We start from the raw sequence: 26,916 nt of genomic DNA, 5'->3' as shown, positions 1-26,916 counted from the left end.
TTTCCCCACCCAAAAGAAAGTCAAAGACCCATCCCCTGCACCCACAAGTCCATCACATGATCCAATCATTTCAACGTCCCAACTGGAGACAGCCCCCAGTCACTCCTATCCAGCTGCAGGCTGAGTGTCCTTAACTCCCATAGAAAAGAATGTTATTATACCTAATCCTCCACCGGCTTCTTGCAATCCCACCTCCCGTTTTCCCAGGCATTACATGTGGCAGCCATGAAGCTCCAATGAAAAAAATAGCTTCTAGGACTGACACTTCATTTGTCCAGGTATAGGTCATTCATTTCACTTACTATTTATCCTTTGAACAAATGCATTTTTTTTAATTTCAAAGAATATATGTTTGTGTAGGCATCGTGGAAGAGTTGCTCAATTTGTGTGTTTCTTGAAATAGGGAACAAACAAATCCTAACAGTTTAGTCATATGCATTATTGTTGCGTTGATTTTTTTTAAAAAATTAATAAGCTTTTTATGCTTTTTCATAAATTTAAAACTGCTTCACTTACCATATTTATTGGTAGCAAGAATATCTGACAATAGCTGGCCCGTTAACCCTTCATTCTCTTCTTCCTCTTCATCTTCTTGATCTTCCCACATATCATTGGATTCTTCTGTTAATTGAAATAAGAAATTAAACTAGCAGAACAGATTTATTTAATTTTATTGACTGTCTGTTATAATATTCTCTGAGAAACAAAATGTTAACATTTTCGTCCCCAAGTAAATTTTATTTAAGCATTATAGTAATGTTACTCCACCTAAAATTGATTCCTTTACTGTAAACATTTGTAATCATTAACTCAGTAAATTGACCCATAATATAAGGCAAACGTTTATAAAAGAGACTGTAAAAGGAAAAGAATTCACATTCTAAACACATGACTACTAATCTGAATGCCCAATACAGTATGTATGTGTGTGTGTGTGTGTGTGTGTGTGTGTGTGTGTGTGTATATATACATCGTATATCTCCTATCCTTACATGAAACACAAACCCCCAACCAATCAGAACACACCTCCACCCAATCAGGACACACCTCCACCCAATCAGAACACAGCCAAGCTCCCACCCAATCAGTTCAAACCCCCACTGGCAGTTAAAAGGAAGAAACAGCCGAGATCTCACATTGCTCCTGGAAGCACCAAGCCTGAAGATGACGAATGAGACTTTGTCGAAACGTCGCTAAGACATCTCAAATTTTACGCGGGAGAAAACCCGAATAACTAGACACACACACACACACACACATATATATAGCAACCTTGCTCACATGCTGTTGGTAATGCAATGCTTTTTCTCTCACAACCACCATAACCAGCTCTTTTTCTTCTGTAATCAGGAGAAATAACCCATAACCACTAATCTTGAAAATTATCAGTACAACATGATTAATCCATGGCCGAGCGTATTTGGACTTTCCAAACCCATATTCCATGCAAGTTGGGTCATAAGATACCTAGCAATATATACCTTGGCTCCATTCTGCAGCAGTTTGTCGAGAAGCATTTGCTTCTATTGCATTAGAAAGCTCATTTATTATCAGCTTTAAGATTTTAACTAACAAAGGAATGTTGGTCCAGCGCTCAGGATCTAAAAGATACCAAAAATTGCATATTTTTAAAGAAATTAAGAACTCTGAGAAACCACAATGTAAAACCAGTTGGAGAAGTGCTTCATGTTTTATTAGTCTCTGAGGTATGTTTTTGAAATACATATTTTATAAAAGGCCAGCAGTAGTTTAACTCCTCTTGGCGCACATGCCCACACACACATACACACACACAAAAACAGCTGGATCCGAAAACCTATTGTTCTGGGATCCTGACAATAACTGCCTGGCTATAGGCAGTCCTCATTTAGTGACCTCAAGTGGGCTGGCAACTATGTTATTAAGTGAAGTGATCTCTAAGAGAAACTGACTGTTCTCACATAGTTACTTCAGCTTTCCTTTGTTTTACAGATCTGCAAAGGTAAATGTGAGGATTGGTCATGAAGTGAATTTATCATCACTGCAAATGGTCCCATATGAGGTAGTTGCCAAATGAGGATTATCTGTTTATGCAGATACTTTGTACACTCTTTATTATATTTTTTTATTAAAAGTTAATATTTACTCCGTCTGAACAAACATTGTCAATACCACTCTTTAACCATCTGAGCCTAAGTTAACCTTTTTCAGGCTACATATTTCAGGACATAGAACGGCATGATTTTTTTTTTAAATGATAATAAATATTTTGTATAGATATTTAGTTCACAATACTTTAATTGGTTCAGAAGAATAGTCAGTTACACACATGGCCAAAAAAAATTTCCAGTCAAAAAGTTACACTGCTTTTCATGAAATTTGGATATAAGTTCCGAACCTATTTTTACATGTTCAGAATCATTTATTCTTATAAAATTAAAAATTCACTAATAGCTTTTATAAATATTTGTTTATAACATATTTAAAATATATAAAATATTTGTTTATAAATACAAATTTTAAAGGCTGAATAGAATACAGAACAGACATCCTCAATTTTCACTGAAGACTGTCTTATCTATATCCAAAATTTCAATAGATGAATTTATCATGAAAAAATTAATTTTGGTACCAGTTACAAAATAGACCTGATGTTAATTGTTTAATAAAGGTAACTAAGAATTAAAATTACTTTTAAGGATACATCCTGTTGATTCATATACAAATACTCACTTTTGGCTGCTTTTGATCGTGTACGTATGCCTTCTTCCATATTATATATTTCTTCCCCTTTTACCCTGATATCTTGAAGGCGCTTGTCATCTGTATTGATACCATACTGGAGTAACTTACATAGAGCTACAGAACTGAAATTTTTAAAAATAATATATTTCATTTCACATCATTCTACCTACAAGACAAATATGTAAAAGCATAAGCAAAAATTTGCAACATTTTATTTCATTTGGATGTGTAACCAAATATTCAATAGGACCTATGTCATGAACATTTATATAATTATTTTAATAATCACATAATTTATTTTACCGCATTTTAAAAACAAAGATTAGGCAAGACTTAAGGATATTTATCTATATGACTATATGTTTGGTGTTCTCTTGGCTTTTCTCCCCAATAGGCATTTTCCTAACCCTCAGTGTTACTTCCTTTCCACCCAATTTGAAATCCCTATTACCAAGTTTACTAGCCAACACAGGACAACACGTCTACTTTCTTTTTGAATGGGTGGGCAGGATGCTTAACAAAATCCAGCCCTCTACAACTGTTGATGGATATATTCCCACTCCTTTATATATGAGATGTTTGTGTTATAAACAAGGCATAAATCCTTGGACAGTCTATAAAGGACTATATAAGGTCAATTTGTCTTGAACAATTCATTATAATAAAATTACGATAAAATGCATTGCTTCTTACACTTAGTTCTTACATTCTTTAAAAAACAATTAAATACTTGTTCCAATCTATAGAAATATACACTGCAATAACAGAAAGCCTTACCTGACCTTCCCTTCATACTGTCCATAGAACAAATGTTGTCGACTCATCCACTCTGACATTACAAATTCCAGAGCAGGCTTGCCTGTTGGTCCAGGTAAACTACAAAGAAATTCTAGTAATGGTTCCAGCTGAGAATGAACTAGATGAGCAAATACCATGATCAAAGACTGCAAAAGGAATCAAAAGAAGATAATGACAGCTTCAATTTCTAAAAAAAAAAACCCAATCTCATAAATAAAATATCAATATCATATGTGTGTGTGTGTGTGTGTGTGTGTGTGTGTGTGGTATTTGTGCTGATAAATAAATAAAGGGAGACTAGTATAGATTTATTTCAAGCTATTTAGCTCTCATCAGCTAGCCATACCCTTACTGGGATTCGATACACACACACACACACACACACACACATCTTGCAAACAATTATTCTGATAATTATCATGAAACAAATATTAGTTTTAATAATATTTAAATAATAATAGTTTTCATCTATTTTATAACCTCCTTACCTGCATTACAGTGAGTGTTTCTGCTTGCTGCATTTTACTAAGAATTGCTCTGAGAATCTGATCCAGATTTTCTCCCAATTCACTCCCAACTTTGGAGATCAATGTAGAAACTAGCCTGCCTACAAAGGCAGCTGTAAATTCTGAGGTGCGTGGATCCAGAAGTTGACTCACCACTTGCATCACATACCACAGTCCATTGTGGCCTTGTTCATCATGCCACTGTGCAATTTGTTCCAAAGCAACTGAGATGTATGCACGCAAACATTCACCACCATTCTGAATAAACAATAATAATAAAACACAAAACCTTTCATTCCAGAAAGAATTCAGATATTACAACCAAACATCATATTATCACACAGGATGAAATAGTAACTGGTGATCTAAGAAAAAAAAACCCACAATAAATCTTTTCAGATGACCTTACTCTGCTTCACTTTTTCACGAAAGCCCTTTAAAGATCTACGTACTAAGCATGAAATAAATAAAATAAACTCTATTTGGCACAGTTCTTGGAAAATTACAATGTTTAGACTCCTAAACTAAACATCCAGATGATGAAATTGACCCATGTGATAATTCAAACAGGTGGATTGAAGATATAACCTTATAAAATGTTATTCATTTTTTCATACGTGAATGCCTAATCTTATTCATATGCATTGGTTAAATTTAAGTGCTGGCATGGTAGAAACAGGTACACAAAGTAATAAAGCCAAAATTGATATTTTCCAGAATGCTTGTTGCATTGAAACAAGTATATTTTATCAACTTGCTTGAACAAATGTTATTTTCCCCTGAAAGTAAGATTGGTGAAGCTTGTTCAAAGTATGTCAACTGTCTGAAGTTATATAGATAAACAGCATTTATGTCATATAACAACCTTTAATTTTCTGTTTTCTGTATATCTACCCAGGCAGATACTACAGCAAACCAATTACCAAAAAAGGAAGAGCAAAACAGGTAAAATTTGACAATGTTCCTATGTATTGTAAGAGTAAGAAATAATAAAAACTACATCATGATATGATAATACACTATATTTTACATATTAGCACCCAATTTCAAGATGCAAGAACAGGCTGGGCCTTGTGTTGTGCAGTTGCAATGTCTTTTTTGTCAGTCCCATTGTATAGATGGCTAGGCTAATTTTTCTGCTATTAACGAAACTTAGAGAAAAATAAATTTCAGTTGTGAAAGATTTGCTTCGTATTTAAATAACATAATAAAAATAAAAAAACCATTTAAATTTCATTAATGGAATCGATTGCCATTTGCAGTCAACATCCCTGCATCTTAATCATCATGAATCCAGTTCGTTTAAATATAGAAACTTTATACAAATGACTGAACAGCCACTCAAAAAACATTACCTGCATGGTAGCATTGTCATCTGTGTGCAGGCTACACTGAGCCACAGCAGGAAAAGCTTGGAAGATTAAGAGGTCTGAAAGAGGTGGTTTAGTATTTCTTACAACAGTTGTTAATATGTCTATTGAAGTCTGAAAAAGAAAAGAAAACAGAGGAGGGAGCTAACGAGCTGGAGGTCGGGATGGTGGAGAGATGGTATGGTGCAATAGTAAGATTAGTTTACCCAACAGTAATTAAAACTAATGTGCAAGTGTCATTTTGTTTCATATTGTTTTCAGCTTTTCTCTGAATGTCTTGCTATCTTGCCTCATTGAGAAATCTTGTGGAATACTGAGTTCTTTTTTTTATTTTGGGAGTTGCCCAGAGTTGTTAAAAGACAGGTGGCCATATATAATAAATATTTTAAGTAACTAAATAAAATATTTTTTCTGCTTTCCACATCTATAGCTAAAATCTGAAAGTTCCATTAAATTGAATATATTTTTAAATCTTCCCCACTTTTGTTCTTTTACTTTGAATTCACTTGTCATCTTTCTTTTATTTCCATTAATATATTATATTTCAAGAAATTACTTAAAACTATGTTCTCCTGTAAACTGCTAATTGTAACTATGGAATGCCAAATTATTATCTGATTGTTCTTTTTTGCTATTAATTTAAGAATTATACTATATAATTGCTTTATACTTTCATTTTTAGACTTCTAGAATATATATAAGCCTATTTAATACTTACATTGTTTGGGGAGGATCTCAGCTTTAATGTATTCTTCATTAGGAATTTAACAACAAATATTTCTTTTTTAAAATCAGCAGTCAGGCTATACAAATGTTTCTATATTTTGATTAAAATGTCTGTATACTTACTGCACAAAGTCCTGCTGGAATTTTATCAACAGGAGCTTGCATGATACTAACAAGAGTTGGAATTAATCTCATCTGCATTGCATCCTGACAGGCTTCTATTTGTGCTAGTTCCTTAAAAATATCCTGGGCAAGAGAAGCGACAACTGGATCTAAATAAAGAAATAATATCAATTACTAAGGAGAAATATCCTAGTAAAATCATAAAGTTATAATAAGAAAAAGCAGCCTCTAACATCACCCTGTCTACTAACAAGTATTCTAGCCAACATATAACTCATATACGTTCTTAGAATATTACACTGCTGGGTGGTTTTAGTCAAGTGTTTTGTTCAAACAGTATTCATAGAAATGCAAAGATACAAAATAGAGGGAATCCTGGGGACCAAGGAATGAGCAGTTTATCAGTTCTCCTGGCCATGCTCTCCTGGCCATGCTCACCATTTGAGCAATTTTCTGAGTGCTAAAATGCTACCTGTCACAGTAGGAAACAAGCATAACAAAAAGCAGCTATTTTCTATAAATCGGCTTAATAATATTTCTGATAAAAAAATTTTTTTAAACCAAGATAGATATCCCTATGGCCTTTTAATAAAATACTGAAAAAAACCAACACTTGCGTAATCCAATTTCTTCATTTAAAAATATTTGAGATCAACAGTGTTCTTTGAATATCTGCAATCATAATCAAGAGCAAGTCTGAGCACGTACCATTACTATATTTGAGAAATATTGCAATGGTGAAGGGACAAATCTTGTTCTCCACATTTGCTGTAAAGGCTGGATCTACTGTGCAGACAATGCAAAGAGTTTCCATCACAAGATTGAGAACCTCGGAACTAAACTGAGCTGCCAAATGGATTAATCCATCAAGGACACTAGGAAGAAAAGGCTGCAGTACATGGGTGCTATCAGAAATCTTCAGTTGGTCACAGTAGCTAGGAAAAATAAACATTTTAAGAAGAAAAATTATAAAATTATATTTGCCAGTAAGATTGTAACACAGCACAACATTTCTCATAATCATGCATTCAATGTCTTCACTATTCTAAGTATTATACATTCTCGAAATTAAATCATGGTATTATGCTACTGTTCAACTAATACAGGTCTTCAGCTACATACCCCCAGATAGCCCTTACTGCAGAAATTCGCACAGAAGGAGGTTGTGTTTCATGAAGGCCACTGACTGTTGCTTGTAGAAATTGCTGGATAAGCTCTGGAGACATTGCAACTGTGAACCGACTGGCCACCCAAAGAGCACGGCCAAGAAGGAAAGGCGAAACTATAAGAAAACACAAACAAACCATAGTGTTATTGCTATTGTAGTTCTCTCTCAAAACTATCATTTGGTAACAGGCCCTATATATATTAGTGAGACAATTTACATACTTGGAGCTAGTAAAAAAGAAATTATCTTTTTACACATAAACATGACAGTTGTTGTAGCCTAGCGGTATAAAGTGTGCACACCCGATTACATTGTAAACAGCATACTCTTTTGTTCTGACCCCCTCCTCCATCCAGTAACGAAAGCCGAGACAAGCTTAACTAGAATGTCCTTTAATACCAAGACCAAAATCTTGGTGGCTGAAAGCCAAGCAAACAGATAAGGACCTTGGCAGCAACTCAGACAAACCTTGGCAGCAACTCAAGACAAATCTTGGCAGCAATCCAGCCTGTCAAGTTAGTTACAACAGTTCTCTTTAGTCAATGTGTTGACTTCTGCAAGAGGGCGTGTGCACAAGCAGTCTTTTTTATAGTCTGGAGAGGAGCCTAATGACCACCAGCTGAGCGCAATTACCTCCTGTAATTGCGTAATTGTTCCTGACGCCTAGTAGCTTTTCAATGGCATGCATCCAGGAACAACTCACTGCTGGCTTCTGGATCACTCTCCCTTGTCTCCACCCAACTGGTCCAAGGCTCAGGCGCCACCTGGTGGCCAACCAGTCTCTCTGGTCCCTGCTCGGAGTCGGAACCCTGTCCAGGGTCCTCCACATCCTCCAGAGCCAACTCATAGGCCCCCTCGCTGTCGGAGTCTGGTGGCAGCTCCAACGGCTCCTGCTGGGCCACAACACTCTTTAATTCTCCAAGTGCAGGTTGAAGCAAATAAAAGAATGTACCTGATCATTTTTACTCTATGGATTTTAACAGAAAGGACAAGTTGCCATTATTTTAACAAGAATGTGTTTGATTCCTTACTTTTTGATTGTTGACAATCAAAACAAACTTCTATTTGCAGACCAGAGTTGAAATGATTTCCTTTTCTGCTTTGAAATTTTCATTAAATGACATAATTGTAAATCTGATTTTATGTTTGGAAGAATGTTTCTAAATTAATCTCATCCTGTGTTTAAATAAAGAGACTCACACCTACTTAAATGCAATACAATTTGTTCATAGCCACAAACATTCTATTAAAATTTATCCAAAAACTATGCATTACTTTGAAAAGATTTTTGAATTTCTCTTTTTAAATTATTTTTAGGCAATCATAAGTACCTGACAGGTTGAGATCAGCAAGAAGAACATTGGTTAGAAATCCGTGCATATCAAAATGTATCCTTCCATTTTTTACACAATCTGTGATAAGAGATTTGACCGAGCCTAAAGCCAGCATGCAAGCTTCATGTATCTTCCACCTGCAAAGAATAAATTACTTAAATTTTCTAATATTCAATTTTCTTACTTGATAACTAAAAAGCAATAGGAAACCAATGGCAAATAAAAGTTGGGTTATCATATATAACATAAATAATACTTTGGTTATTTAACTTTATTTGGAAATATGAGCTGTTATATACCTGAAGAATATTATTTAACTGATGACTATTTGAGATGGAATTTGTTACAGATGTAGTTTAGTAAGGGTAACTTAATCTGTTTCTATTATAACAGGGAAAATTGTATATTGGATTAGTATACTATTTTCATATGAATTAGTTTTACTAAAGCAGTTGCTTTACTGAAGTAACTAATGTATAATATTCTTCGGAATTATTCTCAATGGCATTGAACCAGGGAACACCATTTACTATCTGTGGCAATAGGACAAGTATTGACGCTTGGCCAAGCTTTACATGTTCTATATCTTATATATCTTATATACTGTATGTATATCCTGTGATTATTTTAGGAACAGTAAATATAACAATATGCCATGGATTTGATGGCTTTTACCATATGGTGTGGATTACTATGATAATCATAAAAGTGCATTTCTTTCCATTTTCATCTTAAATCCCATTTTTGTGTTCTGATATGCATGCTTTCAAATCTAGTACATGACTAAGAGACAGGAGAGAACAGACAATTGAGAATATAATAGTTTTTAACTGAAGGAAATATATGGGCATAGATCTATGTTTCTGTTACATCTGCAGAGCGAATCAGTAAGTGGATGTCTCAACAGCCACTGCTTACAGAATTCACTATTTTGTAGGAAAAACAAAGCAAAATCCAATCTTCATTTCATAGATACTGACAGCATTTAGCCATTATCAAAACAGGTAATAAACTGGCAGTTAATCAGTGCCCAATCTTATTTATAATTGCATTTTTTGCTGATCGTTGTGTAATAATATTCATGTAATTATTTTGTTAAACAAAACGAACAAGCTGAGTATTATGGACTCTTGTATCACCAACATTATCAGTATCTTCCAGATGCATTTATATGATCTCCTAATGCCAATGTCCTTTAGCATTCTATGGAAAAAAAGGTTAGCTTCTGAGCAATATTAAAATGATAATAAATCAGATGATTTATTCTCCTGCAATTTAAGCAAAAAGTGATTAGAAAACTAGCATTTATTCTGCCGTATGAACAACCTTAGCTTATTCATTAATGTCCCCGAATAACTTATAATGGTCAATGAGAAGGCAGCTGCTCTAATTCTAGATTTTTCATTTCTAACTTGATTATAAGGTATATAATACTAGTTTGTTTCATTATGGATTAAATATTCTGATACTGTCACTATAGAAACTGCTTTCTTACCAATGTTCAGCACCACTATTTTTGGCTTGCTCCGCTTCCTGCAAGTGTCTTGTAGCTGCAGCAGCCAAAGCTGTTGCACTTTCATTCTGGAAATCAGCTGCCACAGCCTATACAGAAGTATGACAATAGCTCACATTTTCTAGAAAAGGTAAAGGGAACCTTCATATCACTATTCTTTGTTGATAATGAAGTTAGCAGTTATAGTGAATAGCTTCAAAACAGTCTAGTCAAGAAAAAATATTAACAAAATTGTCTTCTTTTTAGCATCTTGAAATATTTTAGATATTCACATGAAATACAATGATGCCAAGGATGGGGAGAGAATAGAGCTCAACATAGCAAACATTAGAAGAGTTTGAAAGCAATCTAATACCATTCACGTGTATCTTCTTTCCAAACAGTGAGTTATAAATGTAAACAAGAATGCTAAATAAATAGTTCTATTAAACAGCCTTTCTAACGTCCATTACATTTATGTATCTCCTTTTAAATTATCTATTAATTGCTTCATTCTATTTTCAACTTAAAACCTGAGAGCAGAATAGCTCTTATAAAATAGCATAAAAGTCATACATTCTCAGGCAGCAAGCATTAAGTGTCAAGTATGTACATAGTGACATACAGTAAGTTACTTATTAAAAGCAGCTTTCATTTGCCACTATTGTGTAGATCAAAAGAAACAAACCTATATCCTGCCACTTATTACCGGTTTCCAACTTCTATCAGCATAGGCCATCACTGCCATTGATCAAGGATGTTTGAAATATATTTCAACATCTGAAGAATCATACATTATATTTTTCAAAACATTGTAAATTTGTACCATTGTAAAATCTTACCAGCAGCAAGTCCTGTGCAGCAATTCTAACGGTATAAGAAAATGTATCATCATCTTCATCCTCAACAAATTGTTGCGGATTAGCAGTCCAGACTTTTATCTGAAAAGCAATCAGTAATTCAATCATTTATAGAAATATCTTTGCTTATTCAAGACTACACATAATTAAACTACCACATGTAGGTAGTCCTCAGTGAATGATCATTGTTTGTGACCATTCAAAATTACAGCAGTGCTCAAATCAAAATTCAGGCACTTCACAGCTCACCCCCACGGCTTGGATCAGGGTATCCAACCTTGGATACCCTGCTTCACAACCAGGTGGATTCAGTTAATGATGGAAACAGGTGCGCCAGCCCATCACTTGCGTGGACTGGTTCCCCTCCCCACCTTCGGCCAAGCTGCCAAACCACAAAGGCTGGGTTGCTGCTCCAGACTGTCTGCTTGGAAACTTTTGTGTCTTTTTTTTCCTCACACCAGAATGTTTGCAAGACAACTTTTCTGCTATCTTAGTTGCAGATTAGCTGCAAGGTAGTATCAAGATGTAGGGAGTGTCTTAAGACTATGATCTCTAAAAATAGTGGTGCATCTTCATGGCAAGCAGAATGTGTGGTTAAGATATTTATCTAGTAATAAACTGTTTAGGTAAATATTATGGATCTATTACTCATTTAAACTTTTAAAGAGAATAAATCAGTATTTTGCCATATGGTACAGCCTGTGTAATTCAGTTGATTAAACAAGAACAGGTTAAATCATTGATACTATGTTTGCAAAAGGAACAACTTGCAAAAGGAGGAGATGCTGTAATGACTTGCAGAGAGACGCTGTGCTCACACAAGATCTGAGATACATCATTTTGAAGTACATACATTCTTGCAAACATTAAAATATGAAATGAGGTTTGAAAAACATTTTACTTTGAGTAGAAAGCCTGGGTCCCTGCAGGTGGTGCTAAATGCCAACTTCAAGCCCAAGATGAATGAGCTTCTTGGAGTTGTATTTCATCAATATCTGAAAAGTAATAAGCTTCTAGCCCATTTTTTACAATTTAAAGCATGAAAAATGTGCTTACCTGTTCTTCTGTTATCTGCATATAGAGAATGATGTAATATATTAATTCAGGCAATGCTTTCTTCACTGTGCTTTTAAACTTGTGGTTTTCTAATAGAGCATGAACAAACTCGAATATGCTGAAAACTAGGTTTTCAAAGCCCAAAACTTCACCTAAATTTTAAAAATTATATGAAAAATATTAAAGATCTTTCAAATTATTACTTTAGTATTTGACAGTTATATTATTTTACATAATTCAAATTTTATAATACCATTGCCAATAGCTTTGTTTTACTCACATTTAAAATGTAAAAAAATCCATATGTGTGTGTGTATGTATATATATATGAAAACTTATTAAAGCAATCTAAATGTGTTATATTGGAGCCCATTTGACATTCAAAATATCTATAGCCAACTTATTCTCTGTATGACAACTCAAAGCATCACCAATTAAAGACTGATTTTTTTTCTTTACAAGGAGCATATTTTAAAATATCAATTTTCATTACACCTCTAATAAAGAGTTTTCTTACCATCAGAATCCACTGGATCTTCCACTTCTTCTGTATCATTTACTTCTGTTCTCACATAGGTAGTTGAATAAATTAAGGAAAATAAATATAGCTACCATACAATTAGATTGCAATACAATTATTTCATCTAGACAATGAAAAATTCAAAGACTATCATTTATTAGAAAAAGGTCTAATAAAAAAGAATATCAACTGAACTAATGGGGAAAAATGCCTCTCCAACGTATTTATTTTTTATTAGCATTATTCAGATACACCTTTACATTACAAATAAAATAAGACTATCAACATTAGAAAATCTGTAAAATACTGTATGTACGAACCATTATTAAAAAGATTTAAAGATATAAATAGCGCAGTATAGTCTAAGAGTAGTAATATCAACCTAATCATTTTTTACTTTCTGGCAAAAATACACCATCTATTCACTTAAGCTAAAAAAAAATATCAGCCTTCAGCTTCAGCTCAACCCTCTCCTTAATTACATCTTTCAGTCCTATCAGTTACAGCAGAAGAGGTATGTTTCAGGTTCTGTCCATTATGAAATATCACCTGATGAGACACAGGCTATGAAATTTAGTATTCTATCAACTTTAATAGATACTATAAACTAGTATCTATCAACATGGAAGGCTAACAGCAGCCTTACATGAAAGGCAGCATTCACTAAGTCAACAAGGGTACAGAAGAGACAATTTGAAAGCCTGTGGGGAAAATATTTGAAATAGATCATTTGGATTCTTGATTAAAATCTCTAAACTATATTGCTGAAATATTTTATTGTACATTAGTATCTATCAACTTTTCTCCCTTACCCCCTTCCAATTCCCTTTCAAGGAAATTAATGCTTATTGCAAACCAAAGCAAAAAGGGTATAAGGCTGCACTTTCTGTAAGTGTATTCCAAACAATTGGAAGAATCTGTTGCATAGAGGAAATCATGTGTTTTGGGTAGTTTTTCACTAAAGCTGTCACTGCCTGCAGGAAGAAAACAGAGCATTAGAATTAATAACATGCTTTCTTTTATAATATTACTATTTTTCTTTAAGTGCCATTCTAACACTATATTTATATTTCTTCCTCTCCAGAAAAGTTCTCTGCCATACAGTAGCCATTGGATGCATGAAAAACTAAGCACATTTCAGGAATCATCAGAAGCAACTTGTTTTGAATTTAAAACCCAATATTGCTGTTAGATCTCATATTACACTGAGAATATGCAAAATCCTCCTTTATGTTGCTCATGGTAACCTCAAACTCATATAAAATCAGATATTGTACTTGCCTTTAAAACCTCCATTTTAAGTCCACTGTCTGATGTAGGGCCATCGGGCATTTGCAAAGCCTGAACAAAAGCTTCAGTAAACTGCTGCACCACAGGGAAAATCAGAATTTTGGCTGCTCCCTATAAAAAGAAAAAAAATATATAATTAGCTCAAAAATTAGAAAAAGGGGAAGATTCAATATTTATTCATTCCATTTTTATACTTCTATTATAGAAAAATCTAAGTTTTCCTTACTTGACATTCAACTACTGTGTTTTCCTGAAAATATGACATGTCCTGAAAATAAGGCCATGCCAGATTTTTCAGGTGGGCAAAAATATAAGCTCTCCCCTGAAAATAAGCACCCTGGACAACCCACCCCCTCCAGCCAGGCAGAGTGCTGCTCATCAACCTAGCGGCATTCCAAAGGCGCCAAGCCGAAGAACCAAGGGGTGGGGGGGACAAAGGCGCTCATGTTGCTTGGTGCTTTTAGGATACTGCTAGGTCGGTGAGTGGCACTGTGCCCAGTTGGAGAGGCGGTTGTTGGGCGGCTGCTCTCTTGTGAGCGGGCTCACACAGAGCCGGGCACAGCCTCTGGGGCGAATGTCTGTTTTGCGCTGTTGCAGCAACGCAACACAGCAGCCATGAGGTGACCACGTTCACGAGCAGCCACCTGGCAAATCCCTTTCCAGCTGGGCAAAGCGCCATTCACTGACCTAGGGGTATCACCAAGCCGCATGAGCATTTGTTTGCCTCCCCCTGGCTCCCGCAGCTTGGCATCTTCGGAATGCCCCTAGGTCAGTGAATGGCACTCTGCACGACTGGAGAGGAGGATTGTACAAGCAGATGTTCCACTCCCCACTCATGTGCCTCCTAACCTCACAATGCCCTGGCCCAGTTTTCCCTGCAGAGCCAGGGCGCCGCCATCCCAGTATGGCTTTTTCTGCAGCTTCCAAACCACAGAGGTAGTCTTCCTGCAGTGGCCGCTCTGGGAGTACGCTCTGCCAACAACCGGCCCAAAACCATAGAGCGTACTCCCAGAGCAGCCACTGCTGCAAGACTACCTCCGTAATTTGGAAGCTGCAAAAAAGCCATGCTGGGATGGTGGCGTTGGCAGCGGGCGGCGGTGCCCTGACTCTGCAGAAAGAGCAGGGCCAGGGCATTGTGAGGCTGGGGGGCGCACAAGCAGGGAGCAGAACAGCCACTTGCGCAACACCCCTCTCCAGTCATGCAGAGCTCCATTCACTGACCTAGGGGCATTCCGAAGGCGCCAAGCCGCGGGAACCAGCAAAAAGGCGCTCAAGCGGCTTGCCGATACCTCTAGGTCAATGAATGACACTGTGTCCGGCTGGAAAGGGGTTTGCTGGGTGGCTGCTCGTGAGCATGGTCAACTCATGGCTGCTGTGTTGCGCTGCTGCGACAGTGCAACACAGCCATTCACCCCTGAGGCTGTGGCCGGCTCTTTGGGAGTCCGCTCGCAAGAGAGCAGCTGCCCAGCAACCCCAAAACAATAAGCCCCCCCTAATAATAAGGCCCAAGCCATATTTTGTGGGTCAAAAGAAAATAAGACCCTGTCTTATTTTCGGGGAAACATGGTATCTTACATAAATCCAAAGCCTCCAACTAATAACTATTAGAGACTAAACAAGATTTTGGAAAGTCATTCTGAGGAATCAGAATTATGCTGACAAAATATTAACAAACCAGGAAAAACAATTCTTGCAAAGCCTTACATCTACAGAAACCGGATACTGTCATTATTCAACAAATGTTATTAAACAAAAATAATTCCCAGAGCACAGTCCAAAGAAAAATATACATGCTTAAAATAAAGAACACTGACTCAAATAGCTTTTAATAAAACCTTTACTGGGAATTTGTTTTATTTTAGAAGAAATTGAGTAATCATTTTCATTGTCTACAATATTATTTCAGTCTGGGTTATCTCTTGGCTTGGTGGGTGGTGGTTGTTGTTGTTTTGTGGTTTTTCTAACTTTGTACACTATCCAGACTCCATCAGAATCAGACAGCTAATGAATTCAAATAAATACAATTTCAAATAGGATTCAAATCACTTACTTAAACCACTCCAAAATACTGTAGCAGCTATATTCAAGTAAAACTGGCAACAGTAATTCCAGACATTTTAATCTCATATTTACATTAGTGTAATGATTTGTCTGAAATTTTATATAGCTATTTTATTTTACATTGTGCATCAGTTTATACATTTATAAACAGTTTAATAAATAGGTTTCAGAATGAAAAGCCAGCACATAGATACTTATTTTAGAAATTACAATTGAGAAGTTTATATTTTATATTTATATTAGTTATGTCCCACTTAATGACTAGGCTAAACTTAATGGTAAGTTTAAAAAAAACAACATTTAACAACAATAGCAGCTGCTAGTACCCAAGCTTAAGACTTCTTTGGTTGAATGTTTCAGAAATACGTTTTACCAAAGTTGATTATACAACACAGAGAAATCTGAGTGACTTAGTGATTAAGATATAAATATTTTTCAACCCTAACACTTATTGGCAATCTTGATCAGTTTTTATGGTATCACAATGTAACATAACAAAATTAATGATTTACCTTTTCCAACTCTTCCATATTGCAAATCATTTGTGCACAAGTGGTGAAGATTTCTACAGCACGTGATCGTGTACGAATACCATACACCTAAGAAAAGCAATTAACTATAATTGTGAAAAAGCCGAGAATTGTGTTCCCAATATTTATTGTTACTTAATATTCCCTTTTACAATCTTGTAATACCTTAAATATCTGTCAGAATGTTTTCTAACAAAAACACTTTGCTTTAAAAAATTTCTCTTTAAAACCTTAATAAAATATACCTCATTAGAAGATAATTATTTAAATATAAAATAACTTTTTATTTTCATAAATACTACCAAATGATATAACACCCCAGCTGAAAATATTTGATTTATTAAGTTAATCAGAAATGTTAAATTATTCCAGGTTTTACTAAAGAATTGGTATCCTGATTTTATGAAGAAGAAAATGTTTGCAGCGTTCTGTGGCAAATTAATATTATGAATCATATAACATACAGTATATCATATATACAGTATGCTATTCTATAACTTAAGATCTTCTTCTATCATTCTAGGATGACGGAAAAGACATTTTATTGTAGCTTTGGGTTCCTGCAGCATTCTTCCCACAGAAAGGAAAGGGGACTACTAAATGATTTATCCCAAAGAGCGGTGCTTTAAAGTTCTGAGAGATTTTTACCATAGCACTGAAAAAAGCGACATAACCATTTTTCACATTTACTACCATTGCAGCATCCCCATGGTCACATGATCATGATCAAAATTCAGATGCTTGAATGATTCATATTTATGAGAGTTGTAGTGTCCCAGGGTCATGTGATTAACTGTTGCAACCTTCTGACAAGCAGTCAATGGAGAAACCAGGCTCACTTAACATCTATGTTACTAACGTAACAACTGCAGAGATTCATTTAACAAGAAAGGTCATAAAATGGAGCAAAACTCACTTAACAAATGTTTCACTTAGCAACAGAAATTTTGGGCCTAATTGGGTCACAAGTCCAGGACTACCTGCATCCCAAGCATATTTACCCACGATCAAGACTAGCTGGACTCACTGGATTTGATCATAGTCTGTGCACATATAGACTTCCTTCTGCTTGGACCTTAGCATAAAGGCCTCTATCAATCCATTTTCTTGGTGGAAACAGAAGGAAAAATTGTTTCAATAATCCCTGTATCTGTTCCTCATTTTTACATTATAAGTTGGACTAAACTGATCATCCTCAGAACAGTATCAACAAGTTCATTTGTATTCAATGGTTGTTGGAATGGTAAGTCAAGTCTGGTCAATGATATGTACCCGCAGCCCTGTTCCTTCCATGCTTACGGGAGGTATTCTGTATTTGGCTCTGAAGAGGAAAAGAAGAGTCCTCAAAGGAAGTACCATTAAAAGTACAATAAATCTAGACATGCTGTTTTATATTATTCCTATGACATAAAAGAAAACAATTTTCATCCATACCTCAGCCATTGTAAAAATCTTGTACATCTCGGGAAGAATAACTGGAGCAACAAGGGGCATCTGTGTGTCTGTTACCTCTCGAGTGAACTCTGCAAGATATTATACGTACACATATAACATAGCTAAATTATGGTTTCCCAGACATATATTCAGGGAACACATCTTATTTCTATGCTGTTTATCCATTTTAACAGTATACTGATGACCAAATGGACAAAGAAAAGAATAAAAGTTTCCCTTGCAATTATTTATAGTCTAGCTCTTCTAATAGCAAATTTATTTTATTTCTAGGCTCCATTATTTGAAATTATAGGTGGGGGATCATATGGTTCAAATCTATCTTCCTAAATTCTTTCTACAATGAAAATCATATAGCCAGGTTAAAGAGTTCTAACTGAACTGATTATCTGCCTCACGAGAACTAGACATATATCCATAATTTATTATTATGTATTGACTCTGTTACACAAAGGTGCATTGAAACTATTCTCTTATATTCCTCAGCTATCTGGTTAAAGTAAAACAGATTTACACAAACTAGTATATTTGATATGAACATTGTCAGGTCTAGGAACTTCAGTCCATGAACCATTATCATCAGTAGTTGTCATTCACCCTGGATTCTTAGATACAATTTTTAACATGTGTTAACTTCTACTAATATAATCTGAGACATTGTTTTTTTTTAAATCATTGTTTGAACAGGCATCTCATGGGTCAGCAACTATAACATGCAAGCCTCATGTAGCCCATTAACACCTGAAAAGACACCGATAAAATCTAGTTAAATTTCAAAGGCAGATTTTTTTTTGTTTCTTCCTTCCTAAATTAAGGAAAAATAGGAAGCTCTCCATTCTCATCTATCCTCTCCAACGTGCTCCAAATCACTATTTTTTAAGAGTTAAGGATGGGGATATGATTAGGAAACCTCTGGAAGTAAATTGCGTCCATCCCCATCCTACACACACACACACACACACACACACACACACACACACACACACACACACGGCTTTCCATTCCCCTTCTAACCTTTTAAATCTGAAAAGAAAAAAAATGAAATACAGTATTTTGGCCAAATTGTGTCATGTTTCCCATCCTTGAGATAAAAATGACACAATGTGATCTAAGAGTCAGAGTTTTCTAGCGGTCTAGTGCAATTTTTCTTTTGTTTCAATATCAATACTTATAGAAATAAAGATCATGTCACACTGGATATCTAATGATCCATTAGTTACTGTCTATTAAGGAAAACATTATTTCCTAATGATTTAATGGAATGACATATTTTGTTGATTATTATACCCCAATATTGCACAACTTTCATAAAAGGCTAGACTTTAGGTGGTCAAAAGTCTTTGTTTATATTAAAACACTGTGTACTTTGTACTTTTACTACAACTATATTAAAGTAGAAAATATTTTCTATCTTAAAAATCAAAGTAAAAAGTCAAGCCAAGTTAGTAGAATTATCCAGTTAACAGCATATAAAATACAAATACCTGTAAGCACTCGCATAGCTCCATGCACTGCATTTAGATCTCCACTGACCAGCATTTCCATCAAGAGATTAAAAAGCTCAGGCCAAGCTTCAGGCCAGTCCCAATGGGCTATTGCTGAAACTGCATAAGCAACGCTTGAACGAACTTTGCTAATTGATTCCCGCAATCCATTGGGAAGCAGTTCCCTAATGGCAGCTTTTGCCTATGGATAATAAAAAGAGATGAACTTAAAAACAATCTTTGTCTCCACAGAACAGCAATATCTACAGGTGCCATCTAATTAAATAATCAAAGACTATTTAATATCTTTTAAAAAGGTGTCCTAAGAAAACATTGATCTTTGACTTTAAATGTCCTTTAAATTGCATAAAAAGGAAATACAGTTTCTAAGTTGTTCTATAGTTGTTCTAAACTTGGGTATTGTATAATAGAGTTTTTAAAAACAGGCATTACCCTTTCTGTAGTTTCAGGAGGTCTAAACTTCTCTGATTGGGAACACCAATGAGTTTCCACATATTGTTTCAAAATCACAGAGGCTAGCTATGAATAAAAAACAGAATAAAGAATCCCAGATTTATCATTTCATATGATCTTTCATCTCTTCAAAAATTCAAAGAACAGACACAACTGGTTTCAATTACAGAGGAATGCTGCTTTTAAAGCTCTAAAGTAAATATTACGCATTATTTAACAAATTATACCTACCCAGGAAACAGTATTACATTATATCATAAAGCAAGATATAACTTGAAGCTGACAGAGACAAGAAACATTTTACAAATGCATGCAATGTTTTAGTTAATTTAGTTTAAAATTATGCTTTAATTCTTCAATACACACATTTTAAATACAAGACTATGCCTATCCTTGAATTCTATTGATAGCAATTGTCTCACATCTGTATTTTAATATGAGTGACTTGATATTAATATTTTTATTGTAGTGAAATGGTAACCATATACTTAAGGCTAGTTTATTTAATTTTACTTTAACCATTTAAATGTGAGCTAATGTATTCACTCCGGTCTGCCAATTCTAATTCAAGGAAATCTTAAGTATGACATATAACTGTGAGTTAAACTAAGTCTAAACAAAGCTTTCTGGAAACTGACTCCTGAGCAATGCCAGCATATTCTGGGTCAGACTATTTGTGAGATTGCCTATCTCTCATTGCTTCTATTCACCCCACCAGATTTAGCAGGAAAGTTCCCGGTCTCTCCCATCAACAGTGCCCTTATGGTGGATATAGGAGTTGTGCGTCCTTTGCATTTTTCTTAGGGAAACTCCAGAAAAGCCACATGGCCCTGTTTACCTTCCCTAAAGCATTTGACCCAGGAGGTTATGCTATTGGCAAGGCTCTTTATAGGAGTTCTTTTTCTTTTACCTTGGACATTGCCTTTTAAATGGTTAAGACTGTTGTGAGATGTGTGGCCATATAAAATAGATAGATAGATGATAGATAGATAGATAGATAGATAGATAGATAGATAGATAGATAGATAGATAGATATAGAGAGAGAGATAGGATAGGATAGGATAGGATAGGATAGGATAGGATAGGATAGGATAGATAGATAGATAGATAGATAGATAGATAGATAGATAGATAGATAGATAGATAGATAGATAGATAGATAGATAGATCTGTCTTGAACTAGAGCATTTATCTGGTTTCATTTCATACAAGCTTTTTTTAATTTCATTAAAATATTTTCCCAAGTTAAAACAGCTTTGTACTAGTTTGAACATTGGTTGCCCTGACTGAACCTATAGTGCAAAGAAATCATTCTACCCAGTATTAGCTATTAGCATATCACACTAATACACAGAAAATTGCTCAATTTATAAATTGTTTAAATCTTTTGAACTGATCATTTTGAATGACTGACCTGACGAATAGCCAGTGCTCCTTGGGGATCTACAGTTAACTCTGCCAAGTGAACCCCAAATTCTGAAATAGAACAAAATAAAAATCATCAGCCTAAGGACCAATGATAAAGCACCATCGACTCAGGTATAATGGTGAAAAAACTATAGTATAATGACTTTATTCACAACCCACTCCTTATTATTTAAGCAATTCACTCCCTACAGTTTTTGTTTCACTTTATGACTGTTCCCTATTGTTCGTATGACATTTTTTCACCTCACAGGCAATAAAGAAAGTCTACAGAAAACAGAACAAAAGCAGTCTATGAATTACTTAAAGAAAGTAATTGAAAAAATATTCTTCAATGCTGAACAAATATATGAAAGAAAAAATATCTCCAATGATAGAACTTCCACAGTCATTAACTAAAAAAGTAATGTAATACATTAGGACTGTATAGTCAGGATGAAACAGCGGCAGTAATGAATTTTCTTACTCAATCTTTCCCAATTGGATGTCCTCTGATTGTATTGGACTACCTGTATCTTTAGGGCATATTAAGGATCTATATTTAAATTATACACTTTAGAAAAAAGGAGAAAAAAGGTACTTCATGGCTAAGTGCATATATTCATTGGGAATATAATTCTGAATATATTTATTCATTGTGTACCCCAACTTTCAAGATCTTTTGCCAAACATTTTTAAAAAAATAGTTTAGTTAAATTAGTAAAATTTCAACTAAAAAACAAAAGCACATAATAAGTAAATAATTCTTCCAATTTTCAAATTCTATTGCTATATTCTTATACATGAATCAATACAAGACAGAGAAACCCAAATCCAAACAAATCAAAGTGGATTATTTCCTGATTGAAAGTATTTGCAATAGTCTGCTACAATTTATGTCAAAATTATGAAATTTTGAATATAGTATCAGTAATTATCTTATAGTGTTTAGATTTCATAATAGCTAATGTGTAGCCATGTAAGTTCTAATCACAGAAACATATTCTTGACAAACTAGTAAAGCTCTAAAATCTACAATCAAATTGCTCTATTCTGATTGCTTCTCATTTCTCCACTGCAACTAATATTAAAGATAGTTCAAATAAGTAAAGGTAAATGTTTCCCCTGTCCAGTCATGTCTGACTCTAGTAAATAGTGCTCATCCCCATTTCTTAGTCAAAGGAGCCAGCCTTGTTCGAAAATACTTCTGTGGTCATGTGGCTAGCAGGACTACTATATGTAAAATCAACTATAAATATCCATAACAGATTTTGATCATCTTATTGCTAAGTATATTACAATTTTCACAACTATGTTATCATTTTTTATTCACAAAATCTTTGATAGAATCATTCAGTTCTATAATTGCAGTTCTTTAAAAAGAATCAGGAGGTGATAATAAGGATAACAGCCGCATGCATGAATCACCGAAGACACATGTTTTGTTGAACAAATTATCTCAAGAATCATATTTTCAGGAATACTCATACTCAATAATGAAAAGCAAACCATATACTTAATTCTGATACATAGACTAATGTCTCCTTGTTTCTTCAAATAATTACTACTACAGTACGACTTTTAATTTATTATATTGGTGTTAAATATACCAAGTAATGAGAAAGGTAAAACAACACAGCACAAATTTCTGTATGTCCTCGGAAATTTTATCACCATGGTCTGCATTTATACAAATCTTGTCAATCTTCACATGGCTCCTTCAGACTTGCTTTCTCTGAGTAAAATTGACTTAGTGCCACCTGAAAGAAATGACTAGCAGTTCCCCATTTTTGTGAGGTTAAGGTACAACGGGATAGTACATAATGTTTTCAATTGCAGCCAGTGTGTCTGCAGCCAAACCCACACAGATTAATGTGTCCTGTTATATTTCCAAATGGTTGTGAAAACTGAACTCTTTTAGGAAACATTTGGAGGATAATGAATTTCATCACTGGACTCCTATAGTGGATATTCCTATTTTTATCCCACTGTAAGATAATCTGTTATGAATAAGATAATGAGTGTCATGCATTCTGAAAACTTATTTATAATTGTTGGAACAAGTGATTAATAATATGCTGTGTTTCCCCAAAAATAAGACAGGTCTTTATTTTCTTTTGATCCCCAAAATAAGCACTTGGCCTTATTTTCGGGGAGGTCTTATTATTTTTGAGGTGCAGGAGGTGGCGAGTGTGGCCACCTCATGGTTGCTGCTGAGTTGCAATATTTTCAGGGAGGGCTTATTTTGGGGGGAGGGCTTATTTTAGTGCATGCGTCCAAAAGCCTGATTGGGCTTATTATTCAGGAAGGTCTTGTTTTGGGGGAAACAGAGTATTTATATTTGTATTTCTAGTTTTAGTATAATACAAATGTAAATTTGGTAAAAGAATACAATATATTTAACATACAGCACAAAAAAATAAATTACCTGGTTGGTTAGCAGAACCATTTGATAGCTGTTGTGAACATAAAAATTGGATATACCAAAGTTTTTGTGGTTGTGCTATGCCATTACATAAATACACCATGCTATACGATTTATCAGCGATTGCTAATAAAAATGGAAGCATGACATGTATTTAAAACAACAGTGCACACAATATGGAAAGGACACTATGCAACTTCATTATGGTTCTACCTGCCTTCATTATATGCATCGATATGTCTGCATACACCATATCATTCAATTTTTCATTTTAATTGTTTACAATACTTTAGCCTGGGAATCCAAAGGCAACAGCTTTTCTGACTAACAAATTTTATTAAGAGACAAAGGTTTCATGACTAACTTTTTACATCTCACTTTATCCTCTATCTAGGATATAGATTAAGATGAATAAATGGGAAGAAAGAAGCTTGATTATACAGATGCAAGCTGTACACGAGGTCTGGTTAGTGTAAACCTTAGCTCATTTAACATCTGTAAAGATTCTCAGTCATCCAGGTCATGGTTGTCCCAAAGGTGCTTTTTCAGGAGGCAACTGGACTTTGTTTTTTCTTTGAAGACATTTTGCTTCTCAACCAAGAAGCTTCTTCAGTTCTGACAGTTCTTCCATTCCCCACTATCCTGTCAGAGCTGAAGAAGCTTCTTGGATGAGAAGCGGATTGTCTTCAAAGAAAAAAAGAAAAGCAAGTCCAGTTGCCTCCTGAAAAGGCACCTTTGGGAGGTAGCTTTTTTGTGGTTTCATGTGTTCTGCAAACCACATGTATTTACGGTAGATTATGGCTCAAGATACAGTGCAAATCCTGAAAATCCAGAAAAGGGGCTGGTTCAGTAACCAAGTTAAGCATGTTGCATTAATATGGAAGATACTGTTTTTCAGCCTCTCTTGGGAGGACGGGGACTGAAATAGGAATCTGGTACCTTCAACATTGTGGGAACAAGAAATGATTGGCTACCGGATCCTGAAATGAACCCGGAATCAAAAAAAAGGAGGAAAAAAAAAGGAAGGTGAGCTTCACTCCACGTTCCTTTTCAGGAATCACTCGCGCCCCGAACGGGGATCTCTCGCTCCAGCCTCGCTTGCGGCGACAGCTTTGCCCCTCGCCGAAGTCCAAAGGGGAGGGCAGCGACGACTGCAAAGACTGGAGGCTCAGGAGGCCACAAGACCCCACGGCCTTCGGTCCTAGAACCCAGCCAGGCAAGGAGCTCCATCAGCTCGGGTATACTCACCCTCCGTCACCTCCAGCACCTTCACCTGTTCCTCAGCTGCAGCACGAACACCCTGCACCGGGCAGAGGATCCCGTTCAGGGTCTCCACCAGCGCTTCTTTCAGTCCCTGAGCCACGGGTCCAGGCCCGCCGCCCGCCACCGCTCCCGACATCCCGCCGTATACCGCCGCGCTGGGCGGGAGGAAAGGCACGCACGGAAGCCCCGTGGAAGAGCTCGCGAGGGAGGGAGGGAGGGAGGGGGAGAGAGAGACAGACAGGCAGACAGAGAGAAAGAGAGAGAGGGTGGAAAGAGAAAGGAGGCGGCACCGGAGGGTCGCGGGTGGTGCCGCCACGCGCCAAACGCGCCCGCAACGACGCGCTTTCCGAGAGCGACGACTGCGAAAATCAGAGGTTGAAAGATTCCCGAAGAGCGCCCCTTGAGGCTCTTAATACACGCGTTAAAAGGAGCTTTTTAAAAATCGCCTTCATTTTTTTTTAATTCTGCCCCGAAAACGAGTCTCTTCCAATTAACAGATAACAGATTAACAGAGTTGGAAGGGACTTTATGGGTCATCTAGTCCAACCACACCACACCACCCCCGCTCACGCAGGAGACCCTACCTACACCATTTCTGACCAATTATTGCCTGGTCAATACTGTATGCTAGCTGTACCGCATTGCCGATCTTTACTATGACCAATACATGTACAATAGGGAATGTCTTCATGTCGTTGCTGACAGGAAGAAGCCAAGCAAAATGTCGTAAAGAGGTCTTGTCAGACAAGAGGCTGAATGTATGCATTTTTACTCGAAAATACAGGTAGTCCTCGAATGACAAGAGCTCATTTAGTGACTGTTCAAAGTTAGAAGGGCACTAAAAAAGTGACATATTACCATTTTTCACACTTATGACCATTGTAGCATCCTTGTGGTCATGTGATGAAAATTAAGATGCTTGGCAACTGGTTCATATTTATGATGGTTGCAGTGTCCCCGTATCATGTGATTGTCTTTTGCAACTTTCTGACAAGCAAAGTCAATAGGGAAGCCAGATTCACTTAACAATCATGTTACTAATTTAACAACTGCAGTGATCCACTTTTTTATTGATCTCATAGGCTAAGCAGAACTTTCCTCTGTGGTTAGAAGTGATCACCTGGGAATGCTAGGCCTGTTGTTGTCAATAGACAGAGATTTAGAAGCATTCTTATTTTGACGATTCCTACTTGGTGTCAGTCTAATAATTCCTTAAATCAATTGTCTGAAACTGAAATCTAAAAAGCTTTGTGGGATCCAACTACTTTGGTCTGAGGTGAAACTTAGGGCAGCCCACTGAAAAATGTGACAATTTGTTTACAGAAGAATTCCATAACGTGGTCCTCTCCTGAGATTTATTGTAACTCCCATTGTCCCAATTAACAAGTATTACACTGATTTGATTGAACTATATTTCAACTCTGAACAGCGTAGAGTTAAATTGTGTTTGAAATACAGAGAATGTCCTCCTTTGCTTACAAACTGGCCTGAAAACAAGCAAAAATCAGGCATGCAACAGCTTTTCAGACAGGTTGGCATCTCGAATGGCCCTGTTAAATTTCAGATTTCAGATTAAGAGTTGGAAGGGACTTTATAGGTCATCTAGTCAAGCAGGAGACCGTACACCATTTCTGACAAATGGCAGTCCAATCTCTTCTTGAAAGTCTTAAGTGATGAAGCCCACACAACTTCCGAAGGCCCATTGGTTGCTTGTTCGCACTGTCAGAAAGTTCCTTCTTGTTTTTAGGTTCAAACATTGGAACACTCTCCTTGGTCAGTTTCCATCCATTATTCCTTTTCTGGCCTTCAGGTGCTTTGGAAAATAGCTTGACCCCCTCCTCTCTGTGGCAGCCCC

At 35.9% G+C, this 26,916-nt stretch overlaps 1 protein-coding gene across 1 annotated transcript in view; it reads right to left on the bottom strand.

Moving 5' to 3' along the window:
• IPO9 (importin 9) overlaps positions 1-25,407 on the bottom strand; it is a 29,091-nt gene extending 3,684 nt beyond the window's left edge. The window contains exons 1-22 of the mRNA XM_032217817.1: positions 25,047-25,407; positions 21,384-21,445; positions 19,948-20,034; positions 19,495-19,696; positions 17,993-18,081; positions 16,541-16,627; positions 13,959-14,078; positions 13,551-13,651; positions 12,675-12,733; positions 12,158-12,309; positions 11,084-11,182; positions 10,245-10,351; positions 8,747-8,886; positions 7,370-7,529; positions 6,956-7,182; positions 6,248-6,396; positions 5,384-5,512; positions 4,011-4,286; positions 3,502-3,668; positions 2,713-2,846; positions 1,482-1,601; positions 517-621 (exon numbers count right to left, since the gene is read on the bottom strand). Coding sequence (XP_032073708.1) covers positions 517-621; positions 1,482-1,601; positions 2,713-2,846; positions 3,502-3,668; positions 4,011-4,286; positions 5,384-5,512; positions 6,248-6,396; positions 6,956-7,182; positions 7,370-7,529; positions 8,747-8,886; positions 10,245-10,351; positions 11,084-11,182; positions 12,158-12,309; positions 12,675-12,733; positions 13,551-13,651; positions 13,959-14,078; positions 16,541-16,627; positions 17,993-18,081; positions 19,495-19,696; positions 19,948-20,034; positions 21,384-21,445; positions 25,047-25,197 — 2,923 coding nt within the window. The 5' untranslated portion in view covers positions 25,198-25,407. The remainder of the gene's footprint in view (positions 1-516; positions 622-1,481; positions 1,602-2,712; positions 2,847-3,501; positions 3,669-4,010; positions 4,287-5,383; positions 5,513-6,247; positions 6,397-6,955; positions 7,183-7,369; positions 7,530-8,746; positions 8,887-10,244; positions 10,352-11,083; positions 11,183-12,157; positions 12,310-12,674; positions 12,734-13,550; positions 13,652-13,958; positions 14,079-16,540; positions 16,628-17,992; positions 18,082-19,494; positions 19,697-19,947; positions 20,035-21,383; positions 21,446-25,046) is intronic.
• Between the last annotated feature and the right edge of the window lie 1,509 nt (positions 25,408-26,916).

This window comes from Thamnophis elegans, chromosome 5 (genome assembly GCF_009769535.1).
Source record: "Thamnophis elegans isolate rThaEle1 chromosome 5, rThaEle1.pri, whole genome shotgun sequence".
In the NCBI taxonomy this organism is placed as follows: Eukaryota; Metazoa; Chordata; class Lepidosauria; order Squamata; family Colubridae; genus Thamnophis; species Thamnophis elegans.
Note: the sequence above shows the minus strand (reverse complement) of the source record. Positions and strands in the feature narration are given on the sequence as shown.